Below are 17,200 nucleotides of genomic sequence, written 5' to 3' on the forward strand. Positions count from 1 at the left end.
CAACGCCTCATTCCGACTTTCGACGTTTTGCGTCGTAAGTAGTGTTGAGCATTCCGATACCGCAAGTATCGGGTATCGGAATTCCGATACCGAGTTCCGATACTTTTGTGGTATCGGGTATCGGTATCGAAACAACATTGATGTGTAAAATTAAGAATTAAAATAAAAAATATTGCTATACTCACCTCTCCGACGCAGCCTGTACCTCAGCGAGGGAACCGGCAGCGTTGTTTGCTTAAAATTCGCGGGTTTACTTCCTTACTTGAAGTCCCGGCTTGTGATTGGTCGCGTGCCGCCCATGTGGCCGCGACGCGACCAATCACAGCAAGCCGTGACGTAATTTCAGGTCCTTCAGGATTTTAAAATTACGTTACGGCTTTGTGATTGGTCGCGTCGCGGTCACATGGGCGACGCGACCAATCACAAGCCGTGACGTCACGGGAGGCTGGACACGCGCGCATTTTAAAATGCGCGCTTGTCCTGCCTCCCGTGACGTCCCGGCTTGTGATTGGTCGCGTCGCCCATGTGGCCGCGACGCGACCAATCACAGCAAGCCGTGACGTAATTTTAGGTCCTTCAGGATTTTAAAATTACGTTCTGGCTTGTGATTGGTCGCGACGCGATGCGACCAATCACAAGCCGTGACGTCACGGGAGGCAGGACAAGCGCGCATTTTAAAATGCGCGCGTGTCCAGCCTCCCGTGACGTCACGGCTTGTGATTGGTCGCGTCGCCCATGTGACCGCGACGGGACCAATCACAAAGCCGGAACGTAATTTTAAAATCCTGAAGGACCTGAAATTACGTCATGGCTTGCTGTGATTGGTCGCGTCGCGGCCACATGGGCGGCACGCGACCAATCACAAGCCGGGACTTCAAGTAAGGAAGTAAACCCGCGAATTTTAAGCAAACAACGCTGCCGGTTCCCTCGCTGAGGTCCAGGCTGCGTCAGAGAGGTGAGTATAGCAATATTTTTTATTTGAATTCTTTATTTTACACATTAATATGGTTCCCAGGGCCTGAAGGAGAGTTTCCTCTCCTTCAGACCCTGGGAACCATCAGGAATACCGTCCGATACATGAGTCCCATTGACTTGTATTGGTATTGGGTATCGGTATCGGATTAGATCCGATACTTTGCCGGTATCGGCCGATACTTTCCGATACCGATACTTTCAAGTATCGGACGTTATCGCTCAACACTAGTCGTAAGTCGAACTACGTGCAGGGGCAGAACTATAGTGTCCAGTACTGTACACTGTACCCGGTTACAGAGGAAACTGAGCCTCCTGCACGCCATAACACGCTTCATTATGGCTCCCAAACGCAAGGTAGACTCATCTGTGTTTGCAGTACTGTACTGTTATTATGGTACAGTACTGTATGAACGTATGGTTCGACTTACGTCGAAATTCGGTTTACGACGACGCGTAAGAACGGATCAACGTCGTAAGTCGAGGACTACCTGTATTTTGATTTTTTTTTTTCCAGATATTTTGAAAAATGACTTTTTTCTCTGTAAAGTCACAAAACTGACTAAAGAACAAAAGACCACTTTGTACTTGAGGAAAAATTCATGAACTGTCTGCACCCTTGTGACAAATTTGGAGCAAAAAATGTCAGCGAATACCACAAAATAATGAAGCAGGCCCTTACATTTTATCTGTCAGAACTTATAGAATTTAGAGTATAGTATATACCAATATTAACTGCATCTCCCTGCTTAACTGCATGTAATAATGAAAAAACAAAAAACAGGCAGCAATGTGGCTCAGTGGTTAGCACTGTTGCTTTGCAGGCTGGGATCCTGGGTTCAAAGCCCTCCAAGGACAACATCTGCAAGGAGTTTGTATGTTCTCCCCGTGTTTGCGTGGGTTTCCTCCGGGTTCTCCAGTTTCCTCCCACATTCCGAAGACATACTGTTAGGGAATCTAGATTGTGAACCCCAATTGGGATATCTGTAAAGTACTGTGGAAATGATGGTGCTATGTAAGAGACAAATAAAAAAATAACCAAAGACAATAACAATGAATTATTTCCATTTAATAAAACAATTGTTTAATAAACAAGTAAAAACACAATGCAGTATCTACAACAAAGGCGATATATTACATATACATATTTTAAATTTATTTTCCCAAGGCAGTAAAGACCCTTTCTTCCAGATTTCGAGCTAATTTTTTTGCCAAGTCTTTGCATACACACCATATACACAGATGTACACAGCTTGGCTTACAAAATACACTCTGGCTTTAAACAAAGGCAAAATTGTAAAATACAGAACTGACTAATACGTCTCCATGTATGGCCCTAAATTAGAATGTACAGCAAGTGAATGACAACCATACAATACTATAAAAATGGTATTTCGTTGCTTGATATATGATAAGAGGGAGTGATAGTACCAAACAATGTTCAACACTAAACCAATGCACCGATTCTATTTTGCCATACAACATACAGATGCTGTCCACAACTAAAATTCTAGGATCTTCCTTTTGACGGGAGTAAAGGTAAAACAACAAATATTACATTAGAATGTATGGACATAATTTTATTTCAAAAGAGAACAAAGCTGGAGTGCTTGGCATAGAAGAGTACCTTATCTTAGGGGTCTTCTACCACAAGGGAACAGTGCAATAAAAAATGGTTTCCAGATTTAGGAAACAAACATAGATCCAGACAAAAAGAGCACTGGCAAGTATGGTCATTGAACAGATTCTGCACCAAAGGTGGGTCCAGCACTCACACAGTATCTACTGGCAGATGCCGGAGAACAGAAGTGATGCGATATTATTGGGCTTGTATACTTGGATCTAAATTCTAGGTATAAAAGATGTTCTCAGTAGATGCATTCAGCAATGAACCATAGATGAACTCACAGTCCATTCATTTTTGGGGTCTGTATAATGCTACATCATGAGTGTGAAAAATGGTGGCAAAAATGGCAGCAGCACCAGAAGATAAGCTATTATATATTAGTAACAAAAGCCTATTAATTACATTTCACTATTGCTCTAACTTTTCATTTACAAAGATATGGCAAATTTTACATTTTGGGTGCAATATCTATTTATATATATATTATAATAATAATCTGAGCCATGGCTTATGCCAAATGACACATAATACTGATAAACAGGAACATAAAAAAAGTCATGTTAGGTAGCTCTCACACAGTATAACACATAGTATAATGCCTTCATTTTCAGTTATTTTATGAGCCAAATCAATTAACTTTTAACTCCAAAGTCACCAAACCTTCTAGTATGACTATATATCACATTGTTCTATAGGGGTTACTGTCCCACTTCATCAGTGAAACCAATACTATACAACATGGTCTAATTCTTTACCACCGCAGGAATAGTTTGAAATCGTATCTATAAATCTAGAGGAAAACAAGTTTGCACGATTGAAAGCAGTGTGGAATAAAACATATGACACACAATAGATGAAGGCTAAGTAGAATACATAAAACAAGTCGCCAAGGATCTATTACTACGTTGCATTTGTAACTGGTTTTGAGTGTTTTAATGGCAAAGAGCTAACAAGACTGCCAAGACACCCTGCTCGTCAAATGAGACACATGGGAGCTTGTCTGAAGCACTCCTTCTCCTCCCATCAAAGTTTGTATCCTCTTAGTATATTGCAATCATATCATATAGCACTGTGCACTTACAATTACTAATTTTGTCCTTCTATCAAGTGAATTCTTCTCTTTACCAATAGGTCTATGACATCACATGATTAAAAACGGACTAGCTGAATCCTAAGCTCTATGTAGAAACAGGAGGTCAATTTTCTCTGCACAAGTCATGAGTCTTTGCAAAAGTCCCTGTTAGGGTGAAGAGGGAGCAGCTGGACCTGGATTTTAAAAAGGAAATGATAAAATGCAGGGACAAGAGACTTTCTGTTTCTACCCAGAGCAGAGAAAAGAGAATAATTAACTGGGTAGAAGGGCAAAATGAGCAATAGTAAGTACTCGGTGCTATATAATATGACGACTGCGATATATCAATAGGATACAAGCTTTGATGGGAGGAAGAGTGCTTTTTTTAACTAGGAATCCATTTCTCATCACTTTACAGGGCAGGCTTTGGTCCAAGACTTGTAGTGGTGGTGTTCTTGAAAGTGCACATCACTGTACGTCTAGCGGAATTATACAGAGTAGTTTGCATTGCATGGCTCAAAAGCTGATGATCTATTCAAGTAGATGTTAAATATGTTTCTTGTTCCGCAGTTAGTACATGACAATCGTACTGACAGACATCAAGTAAAGCCTCAAAAGGGGCGGTGACAGGCACTTCAGTTACAGCTACAGTTAAGCCTATTACTATCACACTCTGGGATTCGAAGATCATTTCTGAGGACTGAAGACTATTATTTGGCAATGGTAGTGTAGTCATTTTGGATTAAAATACATGTAAGCAAAATGAATCAGAAGTAACAGATTTGGCAAACAGAAAAAAAACAAAACTATAGAGCGAGAAGATCTTTGGCACAAAAAGTTAGGATGAGCACACCTAAAACATAAAATGGGGGGACAAGTGTCTAAAAGAGAATCAGCTTAAATAGTTAAAGTAAGCTTGGGAAAAAAAGGAGATTTTATTGCAAAAGTGAAGATTCTGATGCTTAATTTTACATTTTATGGCATCTTTATTTGTAGGATTCAGGTATAGGTGAACTTCATCTCCACTATCTGGTACATGAGCATCACAGTGTTACCAGTGATCTGTTACAACGTAAGTGGGAGAAAGCTGAAATTATCTGTCATTTATGCCAAGATGGTCACTTAAGCTATATTGCATCAGTGCTACCAGCCATTTCCCTAATTTGTGTGCCATGATCCACAGAGCATATATTTGTAGGCAAAGCCTATATAGGAAATATAAAATGACAACCATAACACCAATACCTATGTATATATTCAGATTCAGAAACCAGGGAGGATACACCATTGGATAGCATTGCTTCAGTGTTTCCATCTATAGGGAGAGATTGAAAACATGATGGCATCCAACTATACAATGAAATGATTGGTCCAGTTGAGCGGTGTTACTAGAGTTTTCTGTTCATTTTTAAATGCATGAAGACAAAGTGAAGAGCGAAGCATTAACTTCTGTATGAAGAACGTGGCAGAACAAGTGATAGATGCCATGGCACGTTAGCATGGATTCATTCATCACTACAGCACATCTGTCCTTTACTGGATCACTACTGAAGTATACTTTCAGTAAGTATACCATAAAGGTATTTCAATTAAATAACATTGTCCTGAACAAATACTTCATGGATGTATTGGTCACTCAAGTCATTTCCAAATTCCTAATATTCTTTGATGTCAGTGACGCTGACCTGAGTAAGAAGCAAGCGGAAAAAACTGAAATTCAGAGTTGTCTTGTGACCTAAAATTAATGCTACTAAGTGTGAGAAGCTGTCCAAGGAATGCAAGTAGTATCAGAAACACAGACAAAGGGCCCATATGTGGCGCAGTCCTGGAGTTCTGGCATATGGTTATTACAAAAAAAAGTCCTGTCATCCGTTTACAGATGAATAAAGTGCATTGCAACTCTTGTAACAGTCCACAAACACTCACGAAAACTCAGCACATCTTGCTTTTTAAGTTCCACATATTGTGTTACCATGCTGGATCTCGTGAGGACATCTTTTTCCTATTTACATCTTAAGTCAAAAGGGTCATTTCCTTTCTGAAGTGCATTCCACACTAAGTCAAATGGAATGAGTGGACACCTCCGACTGCTGCCTGATGTAGGTCTGGAAACTCTTGTCTCCTATCGGATGTTCTCTAAAAGATCAAAAGAAAAGACATTAGATACATTTCAAGTGCTGCATCTCAAGTCATGCACAACCCACATAAAAGGTAATCATGTAGGAACACTTCACAATTATGGCAAAACTGTATCATCTAGCAAGTAACCTGCTCTTACAACCCTTTAGGCGTAAACCTGAACTTTATTCCACTTTATTTGGGATAAACTAAAATACCAGATACAGACTACTGACAGATGTGGCACTGTTCCTGGAAACAAAAGGCAATGGTGGAATTTATGAAGACTATAACCTATACTATAGACCGAACCTATAGCTCGCTGGAGTAAGATTCGGCAAATTTATTATTATTAGATGCAAGTCTCTTAATACAACTATTGTATCTTTGAACGGCACAAAAATTCTACATATTACGAAATCTTACTTACAATATAGTAAATTTTCCACGTTGTTTAAGGGCCTCGCCCATGGTTACTAAGCCCAAGTGTCACGGCCTTTCTACAGGACAAATGTTTCAAAAGTGCACAAAAAAAATTTACTGACTCTTTGAGGTCAGTTTTCTAACTCAAGCTACAGTATATTAAAATGTGCTAGAATGGTTCGGAAACCAAAAGCACACTCTCCACTATCTGGAGCACACAGGCTAGCTCGGGTACACCTCCAGGCTTGACTTTAAAGTAAAGTTAAAAGCAAAAAAAGACATAAGGCTCAAACTTGCTCCCTGTAATACCGAACTAGAGGAAGTTTACCCAAACGGAACAGTTGCCAATTGCCAGATGAAAAGGAAAAAAATCCAAAAATACTTGGATAATACTATCACTTACTTTCAAAAAGCCCTCCGGACTGTAGTCAAAGTCAATAACAAATTATTGAGTGTATTATTCACCAAACTTACCAATGGTACTTAATTAAGATATTTAAATTTATTGTTGTAACTAATGAGGTTTTGCTGAAATTGTGCTGTTGTGAAGCATAAAACCTCTACTTACTGACTGCCATATTTTGTCTTCTTGAATTTATCCCTCTTGTACTGAGCATGCTCTTCTTCTAATGTCTTGACGGCTTCTATGATGCTACATAGTGTTTTGTAGGTTTCACGAGGGTCATCAATAACAAAGCTGCTGTATTCCTCTTGTTCAGGACCATCGTACACGGACTTACTGCCACACGCCTCTAATAAGACAACACAAAAAAGGACCACTTACCACAGAACATTCACATCTACACTATAAAATTCTACTGTGTAATAAAGTAATACTCTATAACAGGGGTGCACAACATGTTTTGGCCTGTGTGCCAAATTGTCAGATTGAACCAACTCCAAGGGCTGAAATAAAATTCAAGCATGTTCTCCCAGGGTTTGTAGGAGTTTCTTCCCACACTCCAAAGACACAGTGATTGGGAATTTTGACTGTATATCCCTATGGGGATAGTGATGATGATGTCTGTAAAGTGCAGAGGAATTACTGGTGCTATATTAGCAAGTAAAATAAAGTATGAGGGGTTTATAACTTCTGAGAGCGTATACAAAGATTATGCTATGGATATATAGTAAGTGATTCTTTTATTTTTAGGACTTCCACCTATCAGAAGGATAAACATTCCCCTCTCCCCATTCAGAAAGGCAGAGACCATGCATTCTCCATTGTAGTTAAAAGCATTGTCCGGTGATTACAGTAAAAAAGGGTTGTCCAGTGAAAGCAAGTCATCGTTTTATCCAAAACTTGTTGATCGATGCGTGCCTGACCGCTGGAATCAGACCAATCGTCAGAACAGAGAATTTCCATACCAATTAGATTGGAGCAGCCATGTGCATCCTTGACCACCACTCCATTCATTATGTAGGGGTGTGCACGCAGATATTACTGTCAGAGCAGGGATCTTGCACTTCATTTTTTGACGGGTAAATAAATTCTCCGTTCTGCTGATCGAGGTGGGTCCCACGGATTGGGCATGCTTCAGGATTTCCCCATTATACCAACATATGAGGTTAACTGCTAATCTTCTCCCCGATTTGGAAAATGCATGCAAGAAGCTACCAGACACAGTCAAGACTGTCTGTGACTAGGCGTTTGAGGACTGCAAAGAAGGGTACTGCAGGCCGCATGTGGCCATGAACTATAAATTCCTGCTTTGCATTTAAGATTTATACTTTTGTGACTTAAAGCAGATCTGTTACTAGATTTCAAAATATAAACTGTTAACTAGATCGTAAAAAGATTTAAGACCTGATGAAGTTAATGTGCTCACTTTTAAAATCCATGCCATAATGGTTATATAATCAAGCTTAGCATTTTATAGGTCCAATTATATAGTAATCTCTGCTCTCCTAGCCCGTAAGTTGCAGCTTTTACAGAGCAGTGAGAGATCTCAGCACAGCAGGAGAGACACTGAGCAGCGGTCCAGTCAGGCTAAAAATCAAATGAAACTCTAAAAGAGGATTATTCTGACAAGTATTTTCAAAGAAAATACAGTACCCTCATCAGGAATAAATGATGTATTTAGTAATGTAGTTTGTATTGTGAAATTTGATGACCGTTCTTCTTTAAATTAAATATTCATCGCATAATAAAAACGTATGCAATGTAAAACATTTTTTCATGCCAATTCATTAAAGTATTGATGTCAGAAAGCATAAACACCTTGAAAACTTGGACACTGTACAAAAATGTATGATATTTGAGGTTTACATGTCATTTCCAGCCACCCACGCAATATGGACGTAACACGGAGTGGCTATTGTCTGCCCATCAAATTCATGTAATTTATGTGGCATAACCTATTGCAGTAATGTAATCCAGTCCCTCACTTGTGTACTTTTTTATTTTTATTTTATTCTTTTGCAGCGGTGCACACCAGGCAAGGGATGCACCCAATTTAGAGGCGCGAGCCTTCTAATGAAGTTGGCAGGTATCCTCCTACCAAGCTCATCATTAAGACTGCGGTGCGCAATGCCAGCCTTAATGAATCAGCCCCATAGTTTTTACATTTCAAACTCTTCTCAAGATTTAGCATGTTGCCAGTGAAGAGGAATATTTGCTATGTCGCTATATTGTCTTGCTACTATGTATTTTAATCTGATGGAATGAACAGAAGATGAAGTCTTGACCTATGTTTGGTAGCCTTGGACATTCTTATTTGTGCTGAGGGGCTGCTTAAGCCTATGTGCCCACATTGCGGATTCGTGTGCGGATTTTTACGCTCAGTTTTTGAAAAATCTGCAGGTAAAACGCAGTGCGTCTTACCTGCGGATTTCCAGCGTTTTTTGTGTGAATTTCACCTGTGTTTTACCACCTGCGGATTCCTATACAGGAACAGGTGTAAAACGCTTTGCAATCGGCACAAAGAATTGACATGCTGTGGAAAATAAAACGCATTTCCGCACGGTATTTTCTGCACCATGGGCACAGCGGATTTGGTTTTCCATAGGTTTACATGGTACTGTGCAACGCATGGAAAACTGCTACAAATCCGCAGCCAAATCCGCAATGTGTGCACATACCCCAATACAACCTTGATCCAATAAATCATTTCTCTCAAATTTTTTTAAGAAGCAAAATTAATTTCCAGTATGTTTTAGAGTGTGGAGGGAAACTGGTGTACCCAGTATCCCAAGCAGTCATGCGAAGAACATAACAGCATGCGGATTGTTGGCTTCAAACCTTGGCCTAGCACTAAAGGCAGGAAGAATAACCCCTAGCCCCAGTTCACGTTCAACATTTTTCCACTTTTCCAGTAATTACCACTACACAACAAAATGAAAAATCCCATCATGTTTCTTGCAGCAACATGTACCCGGATACATCTAATTATAAGTCATATAGATTTATAGAAGCCATTTTTTCCAATAATTCACTGTAATTATTTAATTTGCAAATATGAAATATTTAAATTCTAAAGTTATAAAATGATTACATACTAGGGCAATGGGAAACTATGGGGCTCATACTTATATATTACCAATATTATTATCCCCCTACATCCTGTGTCTGTCCATCTCTCAAAGAAATTACATTTATATGAGTATAAAAAAGTCAATCCTACCTTGCATTTTCTCCATCTTGGACATATATGTGTTAAATAAGGAGTAAATTCTTTCCGTTTCTCTATCCCCATCAATGACAAGCTGGATATTTGCTGGCAGGCCCCTGGAATCAGTACAAGATGACATAAAAACGTGCTTGCTCAGGATGTGTACATACTGTAAGATACTGTTCTGTGTAAAGTGTTTTCATGGCTTGGGATATTTGGTGATTGGTTTATACAGCTTAAAATGAAAAAAGGTGCAAGTTTATCAATGCATTTTTTTTTGGACAGAATATTGTGTTAAAGGGTTTTCCTTGCACACAGACTATTAATGCATTTTAAAGTCCATCATAAATAATGGAAGAAGTTCATAATTCACTTGCTGTGAATTCTGTTCTGTTCCTGAGCATTACATGTGGTGATGTGACCTCCCGTCTCTGCATTTCCTGCCACAGTCTGTTCAAAGCACAGAGCAGAGAGAATTCCTGTCTGTGCTTTAAATGGCTGAGTCAGCAGCTCTGCATGGTGATGTCAATGGGGGCATGGCCTGTGATCCTCAGTAAGTTTCAGACTGACAGGCGATGTGTAGAAGGAGGGTGGGACAGCACAATGCAGGCTGCACACGGAACAACTAGTCTTATCGGCTTGCGAACTTAAAGGGGTTGTCCGTTCAAAACCATCAAGTCTGCCGTCACTGTGCATGACTGCAGACATATTAATATCCCCAGCTCACGCACTGTACGCTGCGGTATTCGCCTGTTTCTGACCTGGGAACAGAGTATGTATGAGTTATACATACCCCCGGGCCAGTGGGTACGACCTCGCTCTCCATACACTTATATTGAGTGAGGCAGACAGCGGCGACAGTGTGTGTACTGTAGGGATTCATAAGACTGCAGTCACACAGAGTGACTGCAGGCTTATCGGTTTTGACTGGACAACCCCTTTAACCAGAGGGGATAGTGTCTGTGTTCTAGAATGCTAGATTACACTATAGTACATGAAACTGGTTTTGCCCACCATTACCGTTTTCCTGCAAATCGATAAGCTATTATTATTGTAGCGCCAATTACTCCGCTTTACATGTGAAAACAGGTATACGTAATAAAAAACAAGTACAATAATCTGTAACAAAACGAGTTACCGACTGGTAGAAGAGGAGAGAGGACCCTGCCCACAAGGGCTCACAGTCTACAAGGGATGGGTAAGAATACAGAAGGTGAGGGCAATCATTGGCAATGACAAGGACCCTGAGGTCTAAAACGTGTCTGCTTGACCTGAATCCCCCCCCCCTCCATGGGATTATGACATTTATGCTGTTTCTTACTTTTAAGATTTCCACAATAAACTCCAGTTTTTATAGGAGCCTTGAAGCTGGATTTTTTTTTCTGCATTTGACCAATGGCAATGGGTAAAGGCAAACACCGAACCAACACATTTTCTTACCCAGTGCATGGACTGCAGCCAGAGGCATTCTCTGAGGTAGCCTTACAACACAGCCAGTGGCCATTCAGGAAGGCTGAAGGATGGTAAACAGTGAGGCGTTTCTGGTTACATTGACTAACTTTGGTGAGGATGTCTATCCAGTCCATCGCTTCAACACAGTTATTTGCTTGAATATATAAGGTCCTCGAAGGCTGAATAACTTGAAACATCTAAAATGACAAAATAAACTGTTAGTTTTACGAAGTCAATTGAGGCTCACAGGAGTAACAGGAGAAATTGGACCCGAAAAGTTGTTGTCCAGTTTGTCCTGAGTACGCTGATACCCCATATGTGGGGGTAAACCACTGTTTTGGCACACGTCGGGGCTCGGAAGGGAAGTAGTGACGTTTTGGAATGCAGACTTTGATGGAATGGGCTGCGGGCATCATGTTACATTTGCAGAGCCCCTGTGTGCCTAAACAGTAGAAACCCCCCACAAGTGACCCCATTTTGAAAACTAGACCCCCCCAAGGAACTTACCTAGATATGTGGTGAGCACTTTGAACCCCCAAGTGCTTCACAGAAGTTTACAACGCAGAGCCGTGAAAATAAAAAATCATTTTTCTTTCCTCAAAAATGATGTTTTAGCAAGCATCATCATTAGTCTCTGTGTATTTGACCAATAATTACCAATTTTCTCATGCAGTGGCTACATAGAAATGCCAATGGTGTGTCAGTAATGCATTACTTATCAAGGAGCCCAAGGGAAGAACTGATCTGTTCACTTCTTGGTGTACATAACCAATACAATTTAGGACAAAGCTCTCTACACAGCTTATTGCACAAAAGTAATCTAATTAGAATAAATGCCCCTCCTCAGGTACACATTAGATAGCTGTCAGCCAAACTTTTGGAACTTTTGTTTGTCCAACAGTTATCTTCACCAACTCCCCTATACACGTTCAGCAGGGCAGAGCGCTCTTGTTTTTTTCCATGAGAGAGCCACTGCCAGACTCCTCTGGCAGCAGTTTATTTCCTAGAGAAGATCCTTCTCTTTCCCAACATGATCTGTTGGGTGATACTCTGGAGGCCTCCATACACAAATTGTCAGAGGGATTGACTGACTTTAATGTTTATGGGCCTTTACCTCTTCAAACCCCATCCCGTTTTCACATTCCTTACCAGGCCAATTTTTTCAATTCTGATCAGTGTCTCCTTACGAGTTAGTAACTCTGGAACATATCCCAGTGATTCTAAGATTTTTTTTTCGTGACATGTTGTACTTTATATTAGTGATAAATTTAGGTCGATATGATTTTCTTTTCCTTATGAAAATATTGAAAATTGGAGAACTTAAACTTTTTTATTTCACTGCTGATGGAGCTTTATGGCAGCTTGCTTTTTGCAGGACAAGATAGTGTTTTCAGCTTAAAAAAACCCCTTTTTTCTATTCAAAGTTTTGATCATGTTTTATTCCACGTTTTGTTTTGTGGTATGATGAAAAAGCATATTTTTTTTTTTTTTACAAGTTATGCGGTGATAAATATCGATCGCGGGCACCTCCTCTGGCAGTGACAGCCAGGTTTCGGCTACTGTGCCCTGCATGATCGCCATGACATACACATACGTCAATGGTCAGGGAACCCCTATCTGACCATGACCAATGTAAGTTAAAGGTCGTGAAGGGGTTAAAAGGTTTTTCAGAGAATTTGATCAAATAGCACCCAAGACATAATAAAAAACTGCAACCAGTCCTAGTCACGTGATAGGATAGGATGTAGACTGAAGAACTCCATCTCATAAGACTTGTTTCTCAATGGACAATAGAGCTGGATCACACACAACTCAGTTGGGCAACAGCAGGGATAAGATATGTGAAGAAATATATCTTTGCCTTGGTGATCACAATTAAGAAGTGAGGAGGATGAAGATGGAGATTACCCCACTTGTGCTCATTGACAGGAAGATGTACTTCTTAAACATATCATAGCCCTGCCTCCAGCAGACTGGGGTATGTACAATACAGCTTTTCAATCAGTTGAGAGACAGGTCTTGGGAATGAATCTGGACAGGCTAAAGTTGGAATTATATCACGGGCGTCATTTTATCACATTCTTGGAGAACCCTTTTAAGGTCTACGTTGGGAACGTTTTTACTTAAAAGGAATATATAATTAGATTTTTTTTTAACAAACTTTTTTCTATTTGTTATTACTTTATGACTTTACATTTTTTAGGCTATGTGCACACGTCAGGATTTCTTGCAGAAATTTCCTGAACAAAACCGGACATTTTCTGCAAGAAATCCACATGCGGATTTTTCACGTTTTTTTTTTGCGTATTTCTTGCGTTTTTTTTCCGGAGGTTCTGGGATGCAGTAATATAGTGGGAAATCCGCCAAAAATCCGCAAAATTAATGAACATGTTGCGTTTTTTTCCGCGATGCGTTTTTTTCAAAGAAAAAAGAGCAACATATGCACAAAAATTGCGGAATGCATTATAAATGATGGGATGCATATGTATGCGTATTTTAAGAGTTTTTATCGTGAAAAATCCGCAACGTGTGCACACAGCCTTAATGTTATATGTTTACATCATTAGGCGGTAGCATATGGTCTACGTTTCTGTCCTAGCAATGAAACAGGTGAAAGGACAGAGAAACATCTCTTGAATTCATGAGTTAGATTTAATTTTATTAAGAAACATTATACTTATTACTTATTTATTACATTTGACTCACATTCTTCATTTTGAAGGACTCCTCTTCTACTCTTTCTACAGCTAAAATATTTTCAATTGGAATACTGCAAAGTGGGTGATCACCTGGAAGAAACAATTTTATCATTAAAACCGTACACCAGCACACACAACTTATTACCTAAATAAATTAACACATAGGATTTCCGAATATGTCTGAGGCCTCATTTAGACATCCGTGAATGACATACATTGTCTGTGTTTTTCATGGATAGAACACGTCCCCATTATAGTCTATTTGGTACACAAGAAAAACCTGAGACATGTCTGTTTGTCTTTGATCTTAGTCAAGGACCAAAAATTGTCCATACAAGTCTGTGGGTCCATGAAAAATCACTGACCGCATACATTGTTATCCATGTGTAAGCTATGTGCAGTCTGTTTTTAACGCTCGCGAAGCTGTGCAATTTAATATTTTTCATAACAGAAATGAACAAACAAACTCTGACCAAATAGTGATAACAACTCAATAAAAATCACAAAGAAAAATTGGACCTCTTTTTTGCATACCAGAAAAAAAAAAATCACGGATGTTTGAATGAGGCCTAACAATCTTTTGGGGACCTGATAAACGCCTTTAGGGAAAAATTAAGGGTTATGTAGTATATACAGCTATACTGTGAATTGCCATAGAAAAAACCATGAATTGATTATCTGAAAAAATAAAAACATTTAAAAAAAAAAAATCTCAAATGTTCAGTAAAGTACAGTGTATATCATTATTGCAGAGCATACTAACATAGTCCACAGACTAGGGATTTTAAAAGGCTGAAAAGATTGGTTTTCAACAACTTTCTGCTGACTTTTTATACCTTTTGGTGATGAGAATGAGTGTTACAAATGTGCGCACATTCAGTATTTGAAACTGAAAAATCTGCTGCAAATGTGCTCCAAAGATGTGTTGGAAAAAAGCAGCATATAATGGGTGAGCTTATGTGTTTTTTACATGCATTTTTTATGGGTTTTTTACAGTTCATTAGTATGGCTGAAATCTGCAGAAAAAACCCCTAAAAGAATTGACATGCTGCAGATTTAAATCTGCTATGAAAAAATAAGCAATGTGTGCATGAGACTCCAGGAATCTTATTCACTTTACTAAGAAATCTCTCAGAAGAAGAAAAAAAGCAACAAAACCGCAGGTGTGTACAGACCCTTACAATGATTGACAGATACTGCAGTTCAAGTGTCTTTTATGCAGTATGACAGATTTTCATCCCATTGATGGAAACCCAGACAGATCACAACAGAGACTGACCAAGCAAACAATTAGGTAAAAAAATAGGCGTCTAGAAGGCCTTAAGTATAGCCAGATTTCGACCAAAAGATGTGGGGAGCAAACACACTGAGGGTTTATAAGGATTCTGTAAAAGTGAATAACAGGTGTCATTAAAAAATGCTTAAAATAAACAGAATTTGAAGAATCTAGATACAAGAGAGTGAAAAGGGTTTAGAGTTAACCAGTAATACTTTAGGAGACACACTTAAGGTTTCACTTCAAAAAAGAAATCTTCGCATGAGTTACCTTTGCCTTTCTGGTATGTAAACTCATGGTTAGTTAGTCGAAACCATCGCTTCTTGAAATTTTTCATACCAAAACGCTTCCTCCCTTGAGCTCTTTTGATCATAAATCTATGTGAAGGTTACAAATATAAATCTTTTTAATACTAAGTACAACAACAGGTAAAAAGATAACATGAAATCATAAAACATACCATTACTCCATATATGCACATAACTATGGTGAATATATCACAAGAAATAGCAAAGAGAAAATCTGAAAGCCTTAACATTTATATACCAGCAAATAAGCAGCAAATAGTGGAGCTTGGTATAAAAGGATTTTCCAGGATTTCTTAATGACTTAAAAATACTCCTAAAGCTAAAAAGAAAACATATCACAATAAGTCGGTAAAAAGTAATTTGACATTCAGCACTTAATTGGACATTACCACGATTTAGCAAATAAAGTTCTTTTGTCCTTGCCTAAATGAGTCACCGTTTCTGTATTTTTTTTCCTCCTTACACAAACAATCATCTGACCAATTTCCTTCCTAACAGATCAATATAATTTTAATTTGGTGTGTATAAAAGACCAATGTGGACGATAAAATGCTATTAGTCTGCGCTGCTAAATGGATAAAAAAACCATTCAACTCATCTTGGTCCTAAAGATTCTTCATTACAGCAGCACATCCTGATATCATCCAAACTGGTCAGCTATCCTGGATATCATCCCCCAACCACCAGGTAGCATCAGCTGATATTTTCAGGTGTTCATAGAGGTTGTGCCCGCACACAACCTGCTCAGATGACCACCTTCCTTTTACTTTCTTTGTACCTACAGTACAGACCAAAATTTTGGACACACCTTCTCATTTAAAGATCTTTCTGTATTTTCATGACTATGAAAATTGTACATTCACACCGAAGGCATCAAAACTATGAATTAACACATGTGGAATTATACTTAAAAAAGTGTGAAACAACTGAAATTATGTCTTATATTCTAGGTTCTTCAAAGTAGCCACCTTTTGCTTTCATGACTGCTTTGCACACTATTGGCATTCTCTTGATGATATTCAAGAGGTAGTCACTGGGAATGGTCTTCCAACAATCTTGAATGAGTTTCCAGAGATGTTTAGCACTTGTTGGCCCTTTTGCCTTCACTCTGTGGTCCAGCTCACCCCAAACCATCTCGATTGGGTTCAGGTCTGGTGACTCTGGAGGCCAGGTCATCTGGCGTAGCACCCCATCACTCTACTTCTTGGTCAAATAGCCCTTACACAGCCTGTAGGTGTGTTTGGGGTCATTGTCCTGTTGAAAAATAAATGATGGTCCAACTAAACGCAAACCAGATGGAATAGCATGCCGCTGCAAGATGCTGTGGTAGCCATGCTGGTTCAGTATGCCTTCAATTTTGAATAAATCCCCAACAGTGTCACCAGCAAAGCACCCCCACACATCACACCTCCTCCTCCATGCTTGATGGTGAGAACCAGGCATGTAGAGGCCATCCGTTCACCTTTTCTGCGTCACACAAAGACACGGTGGTTGGAACCAAAGATCTGTGCTTTGGTCTGATGAGTCCAAATTTGAGATTTCCACTGGTCTAATGTCCATTCCTTGTGTTCTTTAGCACAAACAAGTCTCTTCTGCTTGTTGCCTGTCCTTAGCAGTAGTTTTCTAGCAGCTATTTTACCAT

At 39.3% G+C, this 17,200-nt stretch overlaps 1 protein-coding gene across 2 annotated transcripts in view; it reads right to left on the minus strand.

Annotated features, from left to right (window-relative positions):
- Positions 1–2,025: 2,025 nt before the first annotated feature.
- The window catches only part of RASA3 (RAS p21 protein activator 3), a 231,377-nt gene continuing 216,202 nt past the window's right edge, over positions 2,026–17,200 (minus strand). For both annotated transcript variants that reach the window (XM_077296562.1, XM_077296563.1), the window contains exons 19-24: positions 15,521–15,627; positions 13,982–14,064; positions 11,264–11,472; positions 9,836–9,939; positions 6,781–6,964; positions 2,026–5,807 (exon numbers count right to left, since the gene is read on the minus strand). In XM_077296562.1, coding sequence (XP_077152677.1) covers positions 5,732–5,807; positions 6,781–6,964; positions 9,836–9,939; positions 11,264–11,472; positions 13,982–14,064; positions 15,521–15,627 — 763 coding nt within the window. In that variant the 3' untranslated portion in view covers positions 2,026–5,731. The remainder of the gene's footprint in view (positions 5,808–6,780; positions 6,965–9,835; positions 9,940–11,263; positions 11,473–13,981; positions 14,065–15,520; positions 15,628–17,200) is intronic.

This window comes from Ranitomeya variabilis, chromosome 3, assembly GCF_051348905.1.
Source record: "Ranitomeya variabilis isolate aRanVar5 chromosome 3, aRanVar5.hap1, whole genome shotgun sequence".
Lineage (NCBI taxonomy): Eukaryota > Metazoa > Chordata > Amphibia > Anura > Dendrobatidae > Ranitomeya > Ranitomeya variabilis.